Source organism: Xenopus laevis, chromosome 8S (assembly GCF_017654675.1).
Source record: "Xenopus laevis strain J_2021 chromosome 8S, Xenopus_laevis_v10.1, whole genome shotgun sequence".
Lineage (NCBI taxonomy): Eukaryota > Metazoa > Chordata > Amphibia > Anura > Pipidae > Xenopus > Xenopus laevis.
In genome coordinates, this window is record NC_054386.1 from 80,116,870 (window position 1) to 80,138,535 (window position 21,666).

The following is a 21,666-nucleotide window of genomic DNA, read 5'->3' on the forward strand; positions in this document are numbered from 1 at the left end:
AGAGAACGGGGGGAATGTGGGGAGAGCAGTGACATCTAGGAAGTGCTGAAAGGAAAATGAAAGTAATTGTCTGCCCCGCCTCTATGCCTAAGGCATAGAGGCGGGGCAGACAATATTTGATTGACAGCTGATATTTTTAAATGAGCTTACAACAGCTATGAATGCTTTAATAAAAAAAGAAATTAGATTTCATGTTTAATTTGAAAGTTTTTTGTGTATGGGTGACAGGTCCACTTTAAGGGACAAGCTGTGGCAATCCAGATGCACTGCACACAAATCTGGGGCAGAAGCTGGCTTCTGACGGGCATGATGGGATGTTTATTTTAATACAGTAAAGGAGGGCCATAGGTTGTCCACTGCTTTGTTGTGTACTTCTTGATTTGGTAAATAAAAAAATGTTTAATTTTTTAACAGTGTTTTCGTCTCTTCAAAGGGACCATATATACCCTTGTTCAGGGGGGTAATGCATACATTTTGCCTTTTGTTTTTTTTTTTTTTTTAAGAAAACAATTTTTATTCGAGCAAAAGTTAGATACAGTTTCTACATCCTCGAAAGTGCACAATAATAGTTCCTCTACAACAGTTGGCATAATGCAGGTGAAGGGAATAACATTGTCATATGACAAATATAAATACATGAAGCAGTATGCATTGACATTGATGGTAGTTACTATCTTGTACAGTTAAAGTCACCAAAACGTCAAGTAGAAATGGAGATGTAGGCATTAGTGTATGACATGAAGCCATACGAATGGTCTCTGCATTTATTCATTAACTGATCAACATATATAACATATAAACCATTTTAACAACCAATGTGTAAGTGATGACCAGTACCAGTTCTCTATGTTTGTCTCTATGTCTCAGAACTGCTAAGGGTCACAGTGCCGGAGGTGCCATCTACCCACGTCTTGGAAGTTCGCCACAAGCTAATAGGAGGATCTCCACTTATAATTCTCAAGGAGTACCATTCTGTGTGTTGGAAGCATTCTTGCAACCTAACCTTTACTGCCTGTGGAATGATGTCAATAAACGTCTCCCACGTTTCGAAAAATCGTTGAACTATTGTGTTTTTATTTAAAGATGATTCTACCCAGTCCATATAAAAAACTCTGACTAATTTCTCCAGAAATATTTTGACAGTGGGCGGTGTATTCAATATCCAGACCTGAAGGATCGTTTTCTTTGCTACTGCAGATATAATTAGTAGTAATCTCTGTGCACCCCGTGTAACTCTGGTATGGGTGTCGGGGATTATTCCCCAGAGTGCCCATGCAGCTGAAAGTGGGATATAGTTAACCAGGTGTCTTGTTGCATAGTCCCTTATCTGATTCCAAAACCTTCGAATGAAGGGACATGCCCATAAACAATGTATGAGGTTGGCTTTGGTTTGCCCACATTTCGGACAATCACTATTCTCTCGTCTATGCATTTTGAAAAGTACGTCTGGAGTCAGGTAGGTTCTATGCAATAAGTTAAGAAACATTTCTCTATAAATGCTCGAGGGTAAGGTAAACCATAGCCTTTTATACATCTTGAAGACGTCTTCCATTCTCAAGTCTGGTATGTCTATTGTCCATTGTTTGGGTCCTGTGGGTAAACAGTCATAGTCAATGAAGGAATCTATAATTTTGCGATATAGCTCCTTTGGTGGAGCCAGGTCGCAGAAGGTACCTGTCCAAAGAATTATCCCAGTCTTTCCCTGTTAAAAGTCTCAGAGTCCTGCTAGTGTATGACTGAGCTTGTAGAAAGGCAAATATATTGCTCTGTGCATTTGGAAATTTGGTCTGGAATTGTGCAAGAGTTAAGGGTTTTAGAGTACCACTCTCGGTCAAGTGACGCACAGTTGTCACCCCTTCAAATCTGCAATTTTGGTATATTGCTAAGGCTCGTCCGCTCTGAAAGTCAGGGTTCAGTAAGAGGGGCAGGTATAGAGAATGATGGCTATTCAGATTATACTGTTTTCTCAGTTCCTTCCAGGTTTGCCATGTGGAGTATAGTAGGGGGTTGTCCATGATGGCAGGTGGAAGTTCTGCTTTGTGCAGGTGTAGAATATGCAGTAAATTGTTCTGTGGGATAAACTGTTGTTCCTGATGTGTATTAGTATAAGTGTTCGAATTGTGAATCCAGTCTTTTAAGTGTCTAATAGTAGCTGCCATATTATAGTGCTTGACGTTTGGAAAATTAAGGCCTCCATTTAGGGTTTCCTTTTGGTTTAATCAAAAAAAATTCTACTTTTTATGTTATTTCTTGAACTTAACTGGTCAATCAGGGAAACTGAAGCTACTCCATGTTTGGTCCATGTGAGGAGGGAATTGTATACTGGAAATACAATTATCTACTTCTGAAGCATCAAACAAGGAGTAGCTTTAGTTTCCCTGTTGCCAGTTTACTTCAAATATATTTTATGATATTTTTTATAACAACAAGGAAAAAGTATATCCAGCAAAAGCCTTATTCACTAAACACATTGAGCAAAAGGCTATACTGGAACTTGAAGACCTATTTCCATTATTTATCCTCCCCCAAGAGTATCTTCATCACTTCCCCTCCTCCTCCTCCTCCTACTTCAGGGACATCTACCCATTTGCATTGGGGAAGCACTTATGTGCCAGATTGCTATGCAATGCTTAGGAAATCTCAACCATAAAATACTAAAACAGGCATTAAAACAGAGTTTTATATACCATCAGGCACAAGCTTATGACTGCTCTGCATGCACATGAGTTATAAGTACAGAAACGTTAGGGCGTCAACTTTATGGTATTTGGGCAACGCTAAGGTTTGGCATGCATTCTTCAGCATTGCAGTGACAACATTAATAACTTGACCTGGATTAGTAGCTTTGGCACTCATATTTGGCAGTCATATTTTAACAGCTACAAATCATGTATCTTGCCTGAAGTCCTAGTGTACTATGTACAGGCATTTGAACTATGTTGCAGGTATATGGAGAAGGGCACAATTCCAAATCCTGCTACATGTACTTTTAACTGGAAACTGCTATGATAAGGAAATACCATGTATATCATGCATACTTGCTCCTCTAAACCTAATTTCCTCAAAATAGGGAAAGGTGGGGTTTCATTATGATCTATGACCAAAGAAATGCAGAAAACCTGGTCTAACTGACTGTATTTTTAGACATTGGCCTTATTAAGGCTGCCCATGCCTATTGTTAGCACTTACGCTGTCAAATGATGTTTGTACACATGAAAAATGAGGTGTGACATCAAATAAGGTTGTGCACTGGTAGAATTGGGGAATGCCAGAATGTTGTGGCTTTCCTGGAACATGGGCCCATGTGTGCAAAAAAATCCCCCAAAATAATTAATCTTTTTCATTATTAAATTTTACATCTGTTATGAAACCGTAGAGAGTGAGGTGAATGCTGGGTGTGACCAGGGTGATAACAATAATACATTACAGCTAAACACTATACAAACTGCAAGATTCAACTTGTAGTAACTTTATTCTGGTTAGGCAGGTATACATGCCATTTATAACATATCTTCACGTGGAATACAGTACACATTTAGCTTGGTAGCTGCTAACTGGCACTGGCTATGAATAAGATGTTTGTAGTGTTCACTTTAAGCTGTGCCCATGTGCACTCACAAATAAATATAATTGTATCTTTTACAGAGCTGTGGGATATGCTGGTTCTTCTATGAGTGTCTAAAATAATATTATGAAATAAATATTACTACTGCCTACACCATACTAAATTAATACACTTTCACACATTTTAATTCAAAACCTTCTCCCCACCAAACATTCAACTGTGACACAGTGTAACACAATCTTTAAAGTGTACTAGAAAGGCAAAAAGCAGTGGCTAGTGCTATACTTGCTATCCCACAACCACAGTCCCCCCCAGAGACTATTATACCACTGCTACTATAGGTACCATCTTTCCTTACTATACCTGTTATCCCACAGCCACACTTCTTTCCCAGAGACTATTATCCCACTGCTACTATAGGCACCATCTCTCCCTACTATATCTGCTATCCCACAGCCCCTTCCCAGAGACTATTATCCCACTGCTTCTATAGGCATCATCTCTCCCTACTATACCTGCTATCCCATAGCCACACTCCCTTCCCAGAGACTGTTATCCCACTGTTACTATAGGCATCGTCTCTCCCTACTATACCTGCTATCCCACAGCCACAGTCCCTTCCCAGGGGCTATTATCCCCATTGCTACTATAGGAACCCTCTTTAACTACTTACTATATTATAGCAATAAAATTATGTATGTGGCCTCTCATGTAGGTGACAAAGCCGCATTTTAAGTGTTAGATGTGTGTAATTTGGTCTGGTGCCCCCCTAAGCACTGTACCTGTGTGTGGCATCTGTGCATGTGAGATGATGTAAACAGATGAGACGTCACTTCTGCCAACACGCTGATGGACAGACCCCCTACCTCCCCACCTCTGCTGCTAGATTTCATGGGGAAGCATCAGGCAGCAGGAGAAGTGACTTTTTTTGGTTAAACTTTTATTTACAATATAGGCATCAGTTCTACTTGCAGCTGGCTTCAAAAAGTAATCACTGATTGGTTGCTAACTGCCCATGGGCACATTTACCCAGTGTTGATAAATGAGCCCCACTGTCTTTGGTTTGAAAATAATTGTGCTCTACACTCATTCATCATTGCAATCAAAATCCAACACTTAACAAATAACACCAATCAAAATAAACATTTCCGCAGCATGTTAAGTAACAAAGTAAGTTTTTAAATTTATTTATTGCAACAGCCAATCACAGTTTAGCAAACATTGCGGGTGACAAGTGCAAATGTAGCAATGTCCCTTTGTACTGAGCAGTTGATGTTTGGCTTTCCTTAAAAAAGAGGGATGGGGGGCAATTATAGTGCATCATATGATTGTGTATGGGGAGTCAGTGACAATGAAGAACCAGTGTATAGGATACATTGTAATAGCTTACCACTGTGTACGGTGGGCCTGGGTGTACACGCCCCAGACCTTCAGCAGAGAGAGCAAACACCAGGAAACATCGAAAGAGGCTGGCACCGGCCTAACCAGACCAGGTAGAGAAGCAGAAGCCAGATTGTAAAAGTGTAAATGTAAAATGTAAATTTTTAACTTTTACAATCTGCCTTTTGTTCTCTACCTGTGTGGCTCGGCCAGTGCCAGCCTCTTTTGATGTTTCCTGGTATGGGGAGTCAGTGTGCGTGCTTTAGTAATTGACTGGAATGAAATACAGTATAAGGTACCTTACTGTTAAGATATATTTAGGATTGGAAAACAAAAAGCCAAGAAATTTGGATGCACATAAAATAAGAATACAAAAACAATAACAGAAAGGAAGAGACAGAAGGTAGGTCATTGAGAGAAAGCAGTAATAAGGTATCTATCAATGGACAGAAATTAAAACAAAATGGCAAAAAAAATAATTATACCTGTAAGAAGGATTTGTCAGCAACGGAGAGCCAGACAAGAGGAAAGACTGGCCAGCAGATAGACACAGAGAGGAGACTCGGTATATTTACAGCTATGTACACTACTAATGAATCACTATTCTCTGGGTCCATTCCCTACTTGTACAAAAGGTGCACTCTGCTCCCATCACAACTATTCCTGCCCAGTTTGTCTCCTCCCTCTGCTACAAGGCACCTGGCAAGAGGTAGGCCAGGCTGGTAGAGAGAAGAAACTGCCCCTGAAGAGTTAGGGAAGTGATTGTCAGAACAGTTGTCTCGGGCTGGTACAGATGGTCTCCTGCGGGAACGCAACTGCTGACGAAGCTCCATGACCCTCTCTTCTTTCTGTTGAGAAATAAGAAGAGGAAAAAATGAAGAAAGAGAGATGCAAATGTAAGAAAATGTAAGGGGAAAGAACAAAGAATGACAGCTAGGCCAAAGTGTAATACCTAATAAATTGGAAAAAACAAAGCAGGTAACAAAGCAGTTGTTTAGACAGTTTAGTCTCACCTCAGCAATGATCCTTCCCAATTCCTGATTCTCTCTCTCCAACAGACGAGACTTCTCCTCCTCATTGTTGTTTGTAGATGATCCAGTCTTAAGGGTGTCCTGTTGTTCAGACTGCCACTCTCCTCTTGTAATAAGTCGCCTCATCTGCAAAAAGCAAAACACAAAACTTCAGACAGCTGAGAGAAGCTTTCCATTCCATTGCAAATAGTTTATAGCACATTTGTTACACCGTCTATTCAGAAATATCAATCCTACGGTGGCCATACACGGGCCGATAAAAGCTGCTGACAGATCGAGTCGGCAGCTTATTGGCCCGTGTATGGGGCCCCCTAACGGGCTTCCCCGATTGAGATCTGGCCGAAAGTCAGCCAGATCTCGATCGGATTGGACTAAAAATCCCGTCGGATCGCGGCCGCATCTGCACGTTGATACTGTCCCTCGATCCGACTGCCCGTTACTATTCGTTAGGATTTGTTAGGATCGATCGTTGGGCCCTATGGCCCACGATCGGATCAGACCGATATTGCCCACCTCAATGTGGGCATATCGGGGAGAAATCCGCTTGTTTGGCGACATTGCCAAACGAGCGGATCTCTCCGTGTATGGCCACCTTAAGTGTAGTGTAGCCAGTTGCAACTGCAACATTGTATAGTAACATAAGATTCAGAAAACAATTGGTTACAATGTATTTGTTTTCATTAACTCTAAGGACACACTGTGATAATATATCATATCATACCATTACAAGATATTTGCTTTTATATTAACGTTAAAACTGCTGTATTGCACACTGCTACTGAGATATTCCTTGCAGGCTGCAATAAATTGCAGTTTATAAGTGTTATCACATTTCTTAAAATAGATCTATAGTTTTTTTCCACATTTAAAAAATATCAGGTTCCAATGCTTCCAATGAAACAGACCCTATTTTTTGTGTGACAGTCATTTATGTGCCTTAATAAATACTGGTAAAGTGTCTACATATTCTGTAGCACTGTACAAAGGTGTTCATATGAAACATACTGTACCTGTACATACGGATGACACAAATATGCAGACCATAATAGGAGCCCTGCTCATAAGTGCATAATGAATAAGACTTTCTTTGGAAAGGGCTGCTATATCAACACTGTATATAAAGATAAAGGTACCTATAGAGAATTTCACTGACATGCCAAGCAATATGCCAAGCACTTTGTAAAAATGCAGTAATTATCATTTCTACTTACACAATAAATTAGTCCTTATACATTGTAATTTGTTTAGAAATTGTTAATTGTTATGCAATATAATCCATTTTATTTATTTATTTAATTTTCCACCGTATTACACAAATCACTCACCCTTTATTAGTCTTAATGCCTGGTGAGCACAAGCTATGTAACCTCCCTAAAGATATAACAAATCAACAGCAAACTACTTATTGCCTTCTGAAGAAATATATTTTTAAGAGATGGCCCTAACTGCACCCATGTGAATAAATTCTCTTAAAACACCATTTGAAATTATCTATAATGCCCAGCAGTGCTCTAAACATACAACATACAAAGTCAGGTACTCCTGTTTTAAGAGTCTGTTCACCTTGGGCACAAAGAGCACAACAAGAGTGATGTAGGCTGAAAATACAATGGCAAGAGAGGAGAATGCGAAGGAGGCGTCCTGCTGGCTACTGAGGATCATTGTCACTGGAGCGGTGATGAGGCAAAGGACCTGGAAATAGAGAAAAGAAGGTAAATACAAACTGCAAGGAAGACAACATACAGAGAGACATTAAGTTGGCAAGCAGAAAACTGGACTCTCTCCATAATAATGTTTATAGCTGATAAAAAAAGCTGCACCTAATTAATGTCCTGTGGCTAATTAAGGGCAGAGACACACCTGGAGATTCGGGGAGATTAGTCACCTAGAGAAAAATCGCCTCTTGTTCGGGTGACTAATCTCTCCAAACTGCCTTCCCGCTGGCTAGAATCTAAAACGCCAGCGGAATGACACTCTGAGCTCTTTGTTTTTCGAAGTTTCCTCTTGATGCAACTTCGGGTGACTTCGGAAAATAAATCGCTTTGAGTGCCATCCCACTGTCTGTCATTCGTCACCCCCTCCCTTTTATTCGCTCAAATTTTCATCATGGGGTCCAGGGCAATGGGGATTGGAGCACAGGAAATTTAAAAAAAAAACCCATTGTATCTCCTGCAGATTCCCAGTGTTTTTGAACCAATGTGGGTGTGGTTGGACAGCATGCCGTCCCCTAAAATCCTACTGCCCTAGGCCCGGGCCTTGGTGGCCTCTCCACAAATCCCGGCCTGTCTAGCTGGCAGGAAAGCAGTTCAGGAGATTAGTTGCCTGAAGAAGAGGCGATTTCTCGCAGGGCGACTAATCTCCCCGAATCTCCACGTGTGTCTCTGCCCTTAGGATATTGTCTCATTTACCTTCCTGATTTTCTGTTACTCTACTTTTTTCTGTGCTGAAATGAATGAGCTTTAGATGACCACCATTCAGTAGAGGAGAGAAAATATCAGGATTATACTGTCTCAAACTAGGTTCCAACAAATAGTCAGAATGAAGTCTAAAGAAAAGCCTTGTACAAGAGAAATGGCATACGAAGATTAGTTGCATGCTATAAATCTCTTCTGAGGGTGATTTATCTCCAAATTCCCACTGGTCATAATTGAATTGTCAGTGACAAAACCTATGTGGTGCTTTGTTTTTCTGAAGTTGCCCAAATTTGCCTTACATGGAAACTTCAGGTGACTTCAGAAAATAAAAGTGCCTGCATATGTTTTGCCACTGACAATTTAAACTATCATTGGTGGGGAGGCATTTGGAGATTAGTCGCTTGCTGAAGAGTAGATTTATCGCAGGTGACTAATCTCCTCCCTAAGGGCAATTACATGTGGTGCTACTCATCTGGGATTTGTCTCGGCTACTAAAACACCAGAAAATTCCCTGTCATAGACAATCCTGAGAAGTAGCTCTGCTAAAACTCAAATCATGTAACTGCTCAAAAATGTACAAGAGGGTATTTTTTAAGTGATTAAAGGAATAGTTCAGTGTGAAAATAAAAACTGGGTAAATAGATAGGCTGTGCAAAATAAAAAATGTTTCTAATATAGTTAGTTAGCCAAAAATGTAATGTATAAAGGCTGGAGCGAACAGATGTCTAATAAAACAGCCAGAATCCAACTTCCTGCTTTTCAGCTCTATGGGGCAAATTCACTAAGATGCGAAGTTGCGCCAGGCACAACTTCGCCGCACTTCGCCAGGCGTAGCCAGGGCTCCGCAAATTCACTAAAATCCGAAGTTGCGCACAGGGGTAGCGTAAGGTTGCGAAGTTGCGCTAGTGTTGATTCGCTATATAAAGCGAAGTTATGCTAGCGAAGACTTTTTTTTAAACAATCCCTATTTACTCTATTGCGCTTCGCCAGGTCTGAGGTGGCGAAGGAAGTCTAGCATAAAAGGTAGCGTTCAGTACACTGCGCAAGTTAGTGAATTTGCGTAGTTTCGTCGCTAGCGAAAATTCGCCTGGCGTAAGGTTGCGAAGTAACACTAGCGAAACTACGCCAGCGTTCGTTAGTGAATTTGCGCAGTTGCGAAAATGCCAAACGCTTCGCTCCTTAGTGAATTTGCCCCTATAACTCTGAGTTAGCCAGCGACTTGAAGGGGGGCCACATGGTACATTTCTGTTCAGTGAGTTTGCAATTGATCCTCAGCATTCAGCTTAGATTCAAAAGCAACAGCTATGACCCATGTGGCCTCCCCTCAAGTCTCTGATTGGATACTGCCTGGTAGCCAGGGTAACCAGTCAGTGTAAACCAAGAGAGCTGAAAAGTGTTCTGATTGACATGTTATACATCAAATCACTCCAGCCTTTATACATTACATTTTTGGCTAACTAACTATATTAGAAACATTTTTTATTTTGCACAGCCTATCTATTTAGCCAGTTTTTATTTTTACACTGAACAATTCCTTTAATCAATTTGAGTATTTCAGCAGAGATAATTGTCAGTATTCTCCATGGCAGGGTATTTTCTGGTGTCTTGTAGCTGCAACAAATCACAGGCGACAGGTAGCTCCATGTGTCAATGCCCTAAGATTTACTACACTACTTGCTACTTAGACAAATAACTTCTCAGTACTCACAGCCACATTGTATATAGCCATCCCCACAGCACGATGGTCATTGATCTTCTCAGTTGAAACACTCTTGGTCTCATAGGCTAAGAATATGCCAAGCAAAAGGAGTAGTCCCTTAGAGCCATATACTATACCTGAATATTGAGAGACAGAAATAGAGGAGGATGTAGAAGAAGAAATAAATTAGAAAAGGGCATAGTAATTAAAAAAGTGTAATAAGTAGAAATACATGGAAATACTAAGAGATTATACTAGAAATTACTACACTGCATTCAGCAAGAAAGAGGATATAAAATGATGGGAGATGCAGACAATAGGACAGTCTGTTATCGATATATGTCCGACAGATGAGATGGGGAAAAAAAACCTATGAACACACCAAGCCATGTGTTCATCTTGAGAGAACTGCAGTGCTCCAGCTGCGGAAGTATGAGAATATCCAAGTCACCACGAGGTTCTTCTTTAGTGAATTCCTACAAAGCACAGGGACAGCATTAAATGAACACTATATCAGCACTGAAAAGGGAGTGGTGACAAATGTGTATATCAAAAACCAAGAAAAATATTTTAAGGTGCATTAAAGAGTAGTGATGTGCATACTTAAAGCACTGCACCCCAAGCTTAGTGATGAAAAGTGTCAAGAGCAGAGGTTGTAGTAGAAGAGGCAAATAATTGTCTCACAATGCTGGCGTCTTGCAATTTAGCAGTAAAAAAACATTATTTATATAAAGTAATACACCATGTCTGAATCCTTCTTCCCCAATCTATAGCAAAACCTCAATTTTAAGTTCCCTAATTTTAAGTTTCCCTGCATTTTAATTTTTTTTGTGGTCCCACCAATTTATAATGCATTTCAGTGGCTTCATTTCCCTGATATTACATAATGTTTTCATGCATTTTACATAAAAATGTTGTCCTCTCATTCCCAAAAATGGCTATTTGTCCTCTATGAATGTTATTATTAGTGAAAAAAAGGTTTAAAATACAAACTAGGTGAATAATATACCATGGATCTGCCTGTAAATAGTCAGTTCCAATTAGTCTGCACCTGCACCTAGTCTTGCACATGCCCCCCCCACAGGGTAACATAAATGCTGCACTGCTTAACCCTTGACATGTAAACCCAAGCAAAAATGTAATCACTAAAGAGCCTCTTGAAATATCTAAATACCTGCCACTCTGATTCAAAGGTTAATAGTGAGGCTGCAGCAACCTGTTAATCACTTAGGATTCCTTCTGCTCCTCTTACCCACTTTGCCCCCTCCCTCGGGAATTTCCTTTGGCTGTTGGCTCATGAGCATGCTCAGTTCTTCTCAAGTCAGATTAATAAACACACCCTCCAGTCTAACAGCCAATAAAGAGATGCCATTGCTGGTTCCCATAGAAACTCTGGTCTAGCTGTCTGATTATATTTTCCCCTAACCCCTCTCCTGAGCTCAGAGTAACCATTACATTGCTCAATCCAAGCAGAACTTGTATTCATAGTAAATTCTGCCTGTGTTCGCCTGCATTCTTTAATTGCATGAACTTCAAATTGCATATGTGCTGTCTGCAGTTATAAATGCACTGAGGATGTGTCAGAGGGAAAATGGCCCCCGGGTGAAAGCTGCTATTTGTTTTAGGGAAATGTAATGGTGCTGGCAAACGGAGGGGAGTATATGCAGTACAAATAATGCCATTTGGGCAGGGGAGATGTGCCCAACTTATGTACATGGTAGGAAAATGTAGGCTTTTCATGTTATTTAACACAGTAAATCTTGTATGTTACAGTAAAACTGACTTTTATTCTTATATCCTTTGAGAAAAGTTGCTAACAATTTTCCCTGATTTTACATTTTCCCAGATTGTGCATAATTTTTTCCTGGTTCCCTGAAAAACTTAAATGGGGGTTCTACTGTATATCTAATATAGGCAAGGGGCTTCGGACAATTTTAAAATAAAATGTTATATACTAAAAAGTGTTAGTAAAATTTTATTGATCAATAACTTATTGACACAATAACTCTGCCTCTTAATAAGTTACTTTTCAGAAGTATATTGATTTAATAAAACATCATTTTAACACTTTAAGTATTATTTAACATAACATTAACATTATATTTGACATTTATTTTATTGTCATGGCTCTGGGGGTTATATGTATGTATACTGCTTATTCCAATTATTAGTTGAAACCATATTTTCAATTTAGCAGGTTATGAATCCCATTTCAATGTTAATATCATGATAATATAAGAATACATAGACAGTAGATTACCTTCTGTCAGGGACTTTTATCAATGACCTCAGACATTAACTGCTATCTATCCTCACATCTTACCTCAACAGAACGCTGTAGGGGGTCCACTATCTGCCAGATCCCCAGTGTTATGACATCCAGACCCAGCAGAAGTGAGACTGTAGTGTAGAGCTTCCAAGGCTCTACAGTTTGGGACTGCTGCAGGGCAAAGTACATCATACTGTTATTATTTGCAAAGCCTAGATATATTGCACATCACTTTACATGCAGTAGAGACAAAACAACTGGAAGGCTGTGAAAAACATTTCTAGATTAGAACAACTGAAGGAACACAAAGTGAGACAGGTTTTTAAAGATGGTTTAAGAGAATGTAGGGTAAGGGGAGATTATATATTTTATTTTATGGCGATAATCTAATAAAGTAAGACCATCTAGTTAATTGTTGTGTCCAGTTACTGCCTGACACTGACCAGGATGCTAAGCTTGCTTACAGTCACTTCTAGAAGTTCACTATTTGCTATTCTATTTCTCATATTGCTCTAGCACACAGGTTCATAACTGTGGGGTTACATGACTTGCAGCTATGGTTTGGGCTTTAAGCCTAAAGGTCAGTTAGAATCATACTGACTCAATTGCTGCATGATTCCAGGTCTGTTGCAGGGTTTCTTTTACAGCACATTGTGCTAAACTGGGAAAAATAGCTTGGTACCTAGAATTATTTAAAGTGGCAGCCAGTGCTTTGTTCCTCTTGCAACATTGGCAAATGGGAAAAAGATGTGAACTGCACAGGGCAGTTGTAAGAGTTATGATTAGAAATGAAAACATTTGCAGAAGTGCAGAGCAGTGAAATAGCTTTCAGGCAGTATGCTTATCGTGAAGGCAAAGACAACAACAAGTAGAAAAACAAGCACCAGAAAGGAGAGAATGTGGCAGTGGGTGGGAAGGAGGAAAAGAGGAAGAAAATGGTGAGGGGAATGTGTGAACAAAGTCTATGATGAAATAATGAAGATAAGACAATGCAGACTGCAGAAGAGGATAAATCAAAGAGAAGAGGAGAGAATATATGGAAGAATGAGGAGAGACCATAATGTAGAAAGGGCAATTGTTGTATTTTTTAGGATGTCTTAGATGAGTAGATGGCTGCAGATGTCCAAATAACACAATAGACAACAAGTACACTTATGGATAAACAAAAAGCATACACTATATTTACACATATATATATATATATATATATATATATATATATATATATATATATATATATACACACATAACAAAATAAATTAACAATAAACTGTTCATAATGTATGTTGTCGTTTTTGGTAAAAAAAACACAGCCTTTTTTTACAGGTTCTAGCAGGTAAGGTAATAAGTGAATGTTACAAGAGAATGCTAATGTCTGCTATTGTAGTGTAAAATACAGTATAACATTTTCACTGCAGCAATTTCAGCAAGTGGATTGCAAACAACGAGACACTGTGTGAACTTGTCCTTTTGAAGGTAACTTTTACATATTTCAGTCTCTCACCAAAGAGGGAAACAGAAAAGAGTTGAGCAAAACTGAAAATATGACACTAGAAGAGAGTGAAGGAAATATATGATGGGGCAAAGAGAAGGAAAAAGTATACAAGTATGGAGTTAAACCAGTTATGTTTTTTTTTATCAATGAATCTGGCCCAATACCAGCAAAGACAAGAACAGTAAGGGTGTTATTTATAAAGCTCTGAATTTATCTCACTATTTTAAAGATTAAAATCCAAGCAACTCCGAATTCCCAAATGGACCTTATTTATCATTCAAAATAATAGGTTTGGGTAAACTTTGGACCTTTGCCCGAAAAGTTTTTTGTAAAAATGTTTAAAGGAAAACTATACCCCCAACTATACCCCCAAAATGAATAGCAACAGATAGTTTAGATCAAATTAAGTGGCCTATTAAAAACTTCTTACCAAACAAATATATAAATATTGCCCTTTTACATCCTTTACCCTGAGCCCATATTTTATGATATTCTCTGTGCTGCCTCAAAGTACCAAAAGAGAAGTTCTGCAGCTAAGGTGATAATCAGTTGCAAAATAAAAATTCAGCAAAGAGATGGCAATCAGGGTGTTTGCTACTTACCTAGAGGCTGTTGCTAAAATATTTTTCTTTTTTTTAAATTTGATATGGATATGATCAGTTATCAGCATGTAAGTATGCATTGTGACAATGTGCATTTTAAGTGAATGATTTGGGCTGCAGAGGGTTAATATTCCCTCTCACTCCGGTATGTAGGTGGCAGCTGAGAGTAGAGATGCCTGTAGAGGTTAAAGGGGTGTGCTCCAATACCTGGGTGTTTTGGCTGTTCCCAGCGTGTGTGAGTGGAAGCCTGAGAGAGAACCCAAAGGTGCCTGTGGAGCCAGAGAGCCTGGAGACAGAGAAAGTGTCTGAGACAGAGAACCAAGGGACCTGTGATGTCTAAGAGAGAGTGCCAAGGGGCCTTTGACTGGGAAAGTGCAGCAGTGAAGCTAGTTTTGAAGTAGGCTGAATGGCCTGGTTAATAAAAATAGATCTCTGAACTGTGAGTAACAGAGTGCTAACGTTGTGGTGGACCAGAGTCTGGGAGAGGCCCTTGGGTAGTCCTATATTTTTCTGTGGGACCGTCTGTATAATTTGGATACTATGTGAAGACAAGCACCCTGTCCATATGCTTTGTAATTGTTGAGGGCTATTTGCACGGGAGTTATTTATGATAATGAAGGGGCATGATTCAATTTACTTTCATTATAATTAATAAAAGATTCTCAGAGGGCCCAGCTGCCCAATAAATTTGGCCATAACTAGAGGAAGTAACCTCAAATATGTTGAGAGAAATGTACTTTGTATTTAAATAAAGCCACCAATAATAAGGTAGCTAAGACTTTCCCTACAGGTCATCAGGCTAATGTTCGCTCTAAGGGCTGAGACACACGTGGAGATTCGGGGAGATTAGTCGGCCATCGACAAATCGCCTCTTCTTTGGGCGACTAATCTCTCCGCAATGCCTTCCCGCCGGCTAGAATTGAAGATTGAGGTTATGGCAGCCAAATGTATCGGGCAGCTGGGCCCTCTGAGAATCTTTTAAATTATAATGAAAGCAAATAGAATCATGCCCCTTCATTATGCAAATAGCCCTCAACAATCCCCGACTCTCCACGTGTGTCTCTGCCCTTATTCCTTCATGGCTATGTGTGCAAAAAAAATCTTTAATTTTAAACGTGTGTGACGTTTTTAAAAACTGTGTGCTCAGGTCAGAATTAACAAAAAAAATTATATTGTCACACAAAATTCTTTGTGCACACCACAATTTGTTGTGTGGATTGGCCTCAAAAATTTTTCTCTCTAAATATTAATTAATTATACCTGAGATGACTAAGCACCATATACAAGGATATATCTTCAGTTTTTTCATGACTTATGTGTATTATATGTAGTTTATCCCTTTGCAGACTCAGTTTTAGGAGTAAAAGAAAACCTGTCTACTGATTTTGGCATAGATGCCTTTTCTTTTTAAATTAAAAGAACCCTAATAATAATAATAATTATAATACAGGACTGAAAGTCTGCACTATCCAATATAAGACAGAAAATTGAGATTATAGATGTGACAATGTAACAGATAGGCATCTTGTGCAATTCAAGGGTTGCCATGGTATCTCACATAAAACATTTATAGATCTATATCTATAACGTATACAAGTTAATACTGGTGCAGGTGCCTGTACACCACATAAAACGGCACTTTTAAAAATTAAATCCCATTTTCTCATCTCTAATATCTCAGGCACAGTTATTGGGTTTAAATGAAATAACACAAGGCTGAAAATCTATACTGCTCAATACACAACAGGGAACTGAGGAAAACCGAGGAGAAAACGAAGCAGGCTCATCTTCTGCAATTCCATGCGTTGCCATGGTAATATGATGCAAAAGCATCAGATCTATAATGCATACACCCAGCTGTCTCTCTCTGTCCTGTGCTACAGCAGTGTTACTGAAGCCCCTACTCAACCACAGAATTTGGTAGCAGTTTAATTATTCATCTGTGGTTACTGTGGTACGAAACCAAAACAATATGAGCTACACTTCATTGATATAACACAAATGTACAGGTAAGGGTCTCTGTTCTCTGTAGTACCCATCCTCTCTCAGTGGAATGATGTGGAAAATGCACTAAGCCATTCCCAGTTCTTTTTAATGAATTTTTTATAGAAATCTTGTCTTTGGTCATATTAGGGTTAAGAAGTATGATACTAGCAACATAAAACAGCCCTTTACTTCCATTTGGATTTCAAGAAATGAAGTGAAATATTACCTCCTGTCAGGGTAAATTATCATGCAATACATCAGCAGCAGTGATCATATTTACTGAAAAAAACAGCTGTAGAAATGACATGATGCATTAACGGATAAGAAGTGGTCAGGTCAGATGTTAAGTACAGGGATCTCCTGTGCCTGTCAATGATACACAACCCTTGGAGCTGTGGCATTTGCACCCTTGCTTGCAGTAAATGAACCTAGAAATGTACTTCCCCGAGATGCTTATCAGACACGCCAAGTCGGATGTATCTCTCACGCAGCTGCAATGAACATTACCCTCTGCAGTGAGAAATCTCAGTTGGTAACTGATGGCTTTGTAAATGTAAACAACTGGGTCAAGCCTTAATCTTGGGTGATTTTAATTAACCAGAAATTAAATAGAGGAAATGCCTTTACAGCAAAGGAAGCAAAATGCCTACATTTGCTACCTGGCTATTACAAGTGCCAAACAGTAAAAAGCTCCAATTAGAAATGTGCTCATTTGTCTCTTACCAAAAACACATTATGATTTTTATTCAAATCCTAGTCTCCATGATGCAGTTAAATTCTAGTCTGCATGATGCAGTTACTTGATATAAGTAAATCAAATCTGGATGTGACTAGCAAAGCCTTTTCAGGAAAGCTGATTCCATTGAGTACATAAGATGAGGCTTTAAACATAAGGTCACACATACAGATAATAGATAAGTAAACAAACATTTGTGCATATCCAAGTATATACTATTTGGAAATGGAAATTGAATTGTAAAATGTGCATAACATAACTAAAAAATTTAAAAATGACAGTGCCCATTTTCTGTAGTGAATACTGACTGATTAGAGGGCTCAATAAGGACACCAACAACTGATTATAATTGATACACCAGGCCAGTGCTCCTGTTAGCTGAAAATTGCACCAGCCTATGGTACTTCTGTAGAGCAGTGAATCGACATCTTCTCAGCTTCTTTCTGTGCTTGGGGTGTACATGCTCAGTAGAGCAAGAAGAACTGTAAACAAAAAGCAAGGCTTTTCACTATCCTGTGCATGTGTTGGCCTGGGGCTGCTAAAGAATGAAGAAGATTTCCAATGTGGTGCTCATACAAAAGTATCCAACAATGAAGCAGTTTTCTGCAAACAGGGGCAGCAACGCAGGGAATCGGGTAAGTTATTGGTACCCCCCCCCCCAGTAATTTTAACTTTTCTTGTTCTTTAAATAGGGCTTGTTCTTAAAATATTTTTTTTCAGGGGCACTGTGCCAATGAGGCGAGTTGAAAAACTGAGCAAGGTACCAGGGGCAGCCAAAAGCTGCTCCTGGTACCATTAAGAGCCAAATTTCAGGTTTTCAAACTGTAAATTAGGCTCTCTGCACTATCGATGCGTCCCCAACCCCCTCCGGGGCAGAAAAAGGTAAGCATTGAGGGGCGGGGGGCTGCCTTGTGCGGCACCTGCATTATAAACAGCGCTGCCTATTGTTTTAGTAATGAAAAATCAATGGGTTTTGTTATTTTTTGAGCTAAAAAGGGATGATGAAAAGATACTTCATGTTTGGTCCATGCAAGGTAAATAATAAGATTACCAGTAAACAACCCCCTTCCTTCTCCCTTTGTTGTGATTTACAGAAGGAGGTTTTTTGAGATTAAAACAATAGGCAAAAAGTATGTTTGGCAAAAGCCCTAATCCACATAATACCAATGTACAATTTTAACGTCTCTCCCAGTCCACAACATCAGGCCTTCTAAATAGTTAAATTATAATTCAAGAGCTCAAAAGACCATTCTCATTTCCTGAGCAGAGCATCATCCGAACAGTTTTTCTTCTGAGAGTATATCTCTCCGACTCTACAGTCAGAGGAACTGACCAACAAATGGTGATGCTGTCACAAAATTCATTATATTAGCAGTTAATGAACATCATAATAGCTTTGGTCCTAGGCCCAAATGATCGCATTAGCACAATATTGCCCTATCAAGGTGGGCCTATCGGGGGTAAGATTTGCTTGTTTGGCAACCTCACCAAATGAACAAATCTTACAGTGTATGGCCAACTTTACATGTTGGTCATTCACTGACAGGGCCAATATTTTTTCAGGCCCACTTGAGCCTTTCTTGAAGCTTGAGAAATTCACTCCACTCCACTTACAGCCTCAATAATTTGACCTTTGTTCATATCAGTGGAAGCAAAAGTCATCTTTCTTATTATGTATAAGAGAAGTATAAATGTATACAGTCTTTCCACCACAGCCACACAATTATTGACACAACATATGCTAAAGCAGTTTTTGGGGCTTTAAAATGCAGCACAAAGCTTATATATAATCTGGAGGGCATAACACACTTTTAATCATAGCTCCCCTCTACTGTCAAATACTAACCTTTCTCCTTTCCTTCTTATCATCCTTCTTGGTAAATGCTGTATGTATCCACCAGATTTTGGTAAACATGCTGCCATATGCCAGACTGAATCCCAGACCTAGAAGCCAAAGACGTGCCTACATAGAATTGAAATAGTGTCCATCAGATGTGGGAATAATGAATAAAGCAGCAACAATAAACAATACAGATAAAACACTACTAGGACATAGCCTCTCTTTGTCATTGTTTTACTTCACATAGCTTATCACCTTTTTTCCAAACTGTTGCATTTCGGGTATCCATGAGAAATTGGTTCAACTTTTATGTTGCAAACTAAATTCCGGTGGAACCAATGATGTTCTGTAGTTTATAGCCCTCCTTGTACAATAGCTGTCACAAAATAATTCATTTATCCTTCTATCTCTCAATCCATTACCTGACACACAAGTGGAAAGTGCCATGTCTCAATGTGGCGTCCATCAAGACCTAGTGGAAATACAGCAGCGAGAGACAGAATACATCCTGCTGCAGTCATATCATTTAGATGAGGCTGAGAGTTCTGGATATACCTGCAGAAGTGACAAAACCCAGCTCTGTAAAACTCTGTAAAGAGAGGGAAAATGAGCCCCACTATACTTGGGATTGTGGGAAAGTCATAATTGCCCCTGTATATGCAATTTGAATGGGGTCAGTGTGAGAGTCCCACTGCAGCAATGCAAGTTGCTATCAGTAGCTGAACTAAAGATACTTAACTTTCCGAATACAGAATGCTGATACTCTCCTAAGCTCAGGAAAATCTCTACAGTCACTCAGTGGCAGTCTCTTAACTGATGATGACCCAGCACAATGATTCAGCAGCAGCTGACTTTCACCTTCTTAGAGTGAGACATGTTCTGAGAGGAAGTTGGGATCACACTTACCTCACATGACTGTTGTAGATGTTAAATGACAGACACACAAATCCCAGGAGAATTCCAAGACCAGCAAGCACAGAGATAGAGATGAAAAGCTTCTGAGAGACATAGCGGAAAGTAATGATCACTTTGGTGTGGTCAGCTGGAGGGGATCCTCCTGGGGTGAGAATGTATTGTGTGAAGTCAGAGAAGCAAAGATGAATGAAGGGATATAGAAAACAGATAACAGAATACCACTACATGGAAGGCTATTTCCACCATTTTAGGATAGAGATATTAAGCTTGTAAACATTACTAATTGTTGAGCCATGAGCTACAATTTTTATCGGTTGGAGTTATTTTTATGCATTCCCAATCATTCTAACAAATGTGTAAAGGGAACAACTACAGTATTTTGCTTACCATACCTGAACAAAATAAAACATTGACTAATGAAAGAAAACAAAGTCTTAAGAGATTTGTAGATATACCATACATATTTGAAGCAATGTAAAACAATACACATCTAACAATCATCTACTTAACAACTACATTCAGCTGTCCTATGGATTATTTTACTACTTGCTTCTCACTCCAAACCCATATTATAGGAAAGAAAATCTCAGGTTCTAGATTTATAATAGATAATCTTTACACTTTAGATATATGGCATCTATGCAAATCTACAATAGGAAACAGCAAATAATCAATAAAACATGCAAGTTCTAAATTTACCCAATGAACTGTCTGAAACTGAACGATTTTAATTTGTTTAAAGAAGACAGACTTGTAAGTATAAATGTAAGTGGGGCTGTTATATGACTTTCCTAAGCAAATTTGCACTGTTCAGGAATCAGTTGCTGCCACCCCTCATACTTACCAATCCACTTGTCATTATTATACCATGAGAGGTTGTCCTTGGTACTGTCATAATACCCAATTTTCTTGTAAACACCACCTGAAAGCAAAGTACAAGTGTACAGCAACAAAAGAAGGACACACAGGAAAATTTACAGGGAACTTAGTACCAGAAAAATGACTGATATGAATGTCTGCATCAATAAACTCTACGTAATCAAGTCCATTTCTGCTTACCCAAACCTTTTGAATTCGAGCAGATAGATACTCAGCAACTGTACTGCTTACTGAGTACAAGTCTAACCTCCCTATTTGCTCTCTAAAATGCTTCTTAAAAGCCCTGTCTGAAGGTTAATTAGGGTGAAATTTGTGCTACAGGTAATAACTTATTTTCTGAACTAGATATTCTTGGAACTCTGGTTAAATGGCTTATAAAAAATAATGGCCCTCGGTGGTGAAAAACCACAATCACAGATTTTTAATTAACAGAAACTGATTTGTTTTCATTAATCAGCTTGACTTGTTAAATAATAAAAGCATTTTTCATTATCTTTTGTTTTCATGTAGAATATAGTGCCTATCATCACAAACCTTGTAGTTGTTCAATAAGAGTCCAGGCCATTCGGGAACCACTGGCATCAAAGACCACATGACCCTGGAGGAAATAAAAAGACTGTGAGGAATTTGCCCACACAAAAAATTCCACAAGAAAATCAGAAACTGAAGACTTACATGGGCATAAACCCAATTGAAGAATCAATCACTAATAAAGCAGAATTGACTGGATGATGGTTGCCTTTGAACAAACCTTGACTGGCAACAGGCCCGGATTTGTGGAAAGGCCACCTAGGCCGGGCCTAGGGCGGCAGGATTTTAGGGGGGCGGCATGCTGCCCAACCACACCCACGTTGG

General features: G+C 39.2%; 1 protein-coding gene across 4 annotated transcripts in view; it reads right to left on the bottom strand.

Annotated features, from left to right (window-relative positions):
* Window positions 1–4,723: 4,723 nt before the first annotated feature.
* gabbr1.S (gamma-aminobutyric acid (GABA) B receptor, 1 S homeolog) overlaps window positions 4,724–21,666 on the bottom strand; it is a 64,754-nt gene continuing 47,811 nt past the window's right edge. For all 4 annotated transcript variants that reach the window (XM_041575201.1, XM_041575199.1, XM_041575200.1 and 1 more), the window contains 11 exons: window positions 21,346–21,409; window positions 20,777–20,854; window positions 19,924–20,074; window positions 19,440–19,572; window positions 19,024–19,140; window positions 12,413–12,529; window positions 10,472–10,565; window positions 10,099–10,226; window positions 7,540–7,668; window positions 5,959–6,102; window positions 4,724–5,793 (listed from right to left, as the gene is read on the bottom strand). In XM_041575201.1, the coding sequence (XP_041431135.1) occupies window positions 5,566–5,793; window positions 5,959–6,102; window positions 7,540–7,668; window positions 10,099–10,226; window positions 10,472–10,565; window positions 12,413–12,529; window positions 19,024–19,140; window positions 19,440–19,572; window positions 19,924–20,074; window positions 20,777–20,854; window positions 21,346–21,409 (1,383 nt within the window). In that variant the 3' untranslated portion in view covers window positions 4,724–5,565. The remainder of the gene's footprint in view (window positions 5,794–5,958; window positions 6,103–7,539; window positions 7,669–10,098; window positions 10,227–10,471; window positions 10,566–12,412; window positions 12,530–19,023; window positions 19,141–19,439; window positions 19,573–19,923; window positions 20,075–20,776; window positions 20,855–21,345; window positions 21,410–21,666) is intronic.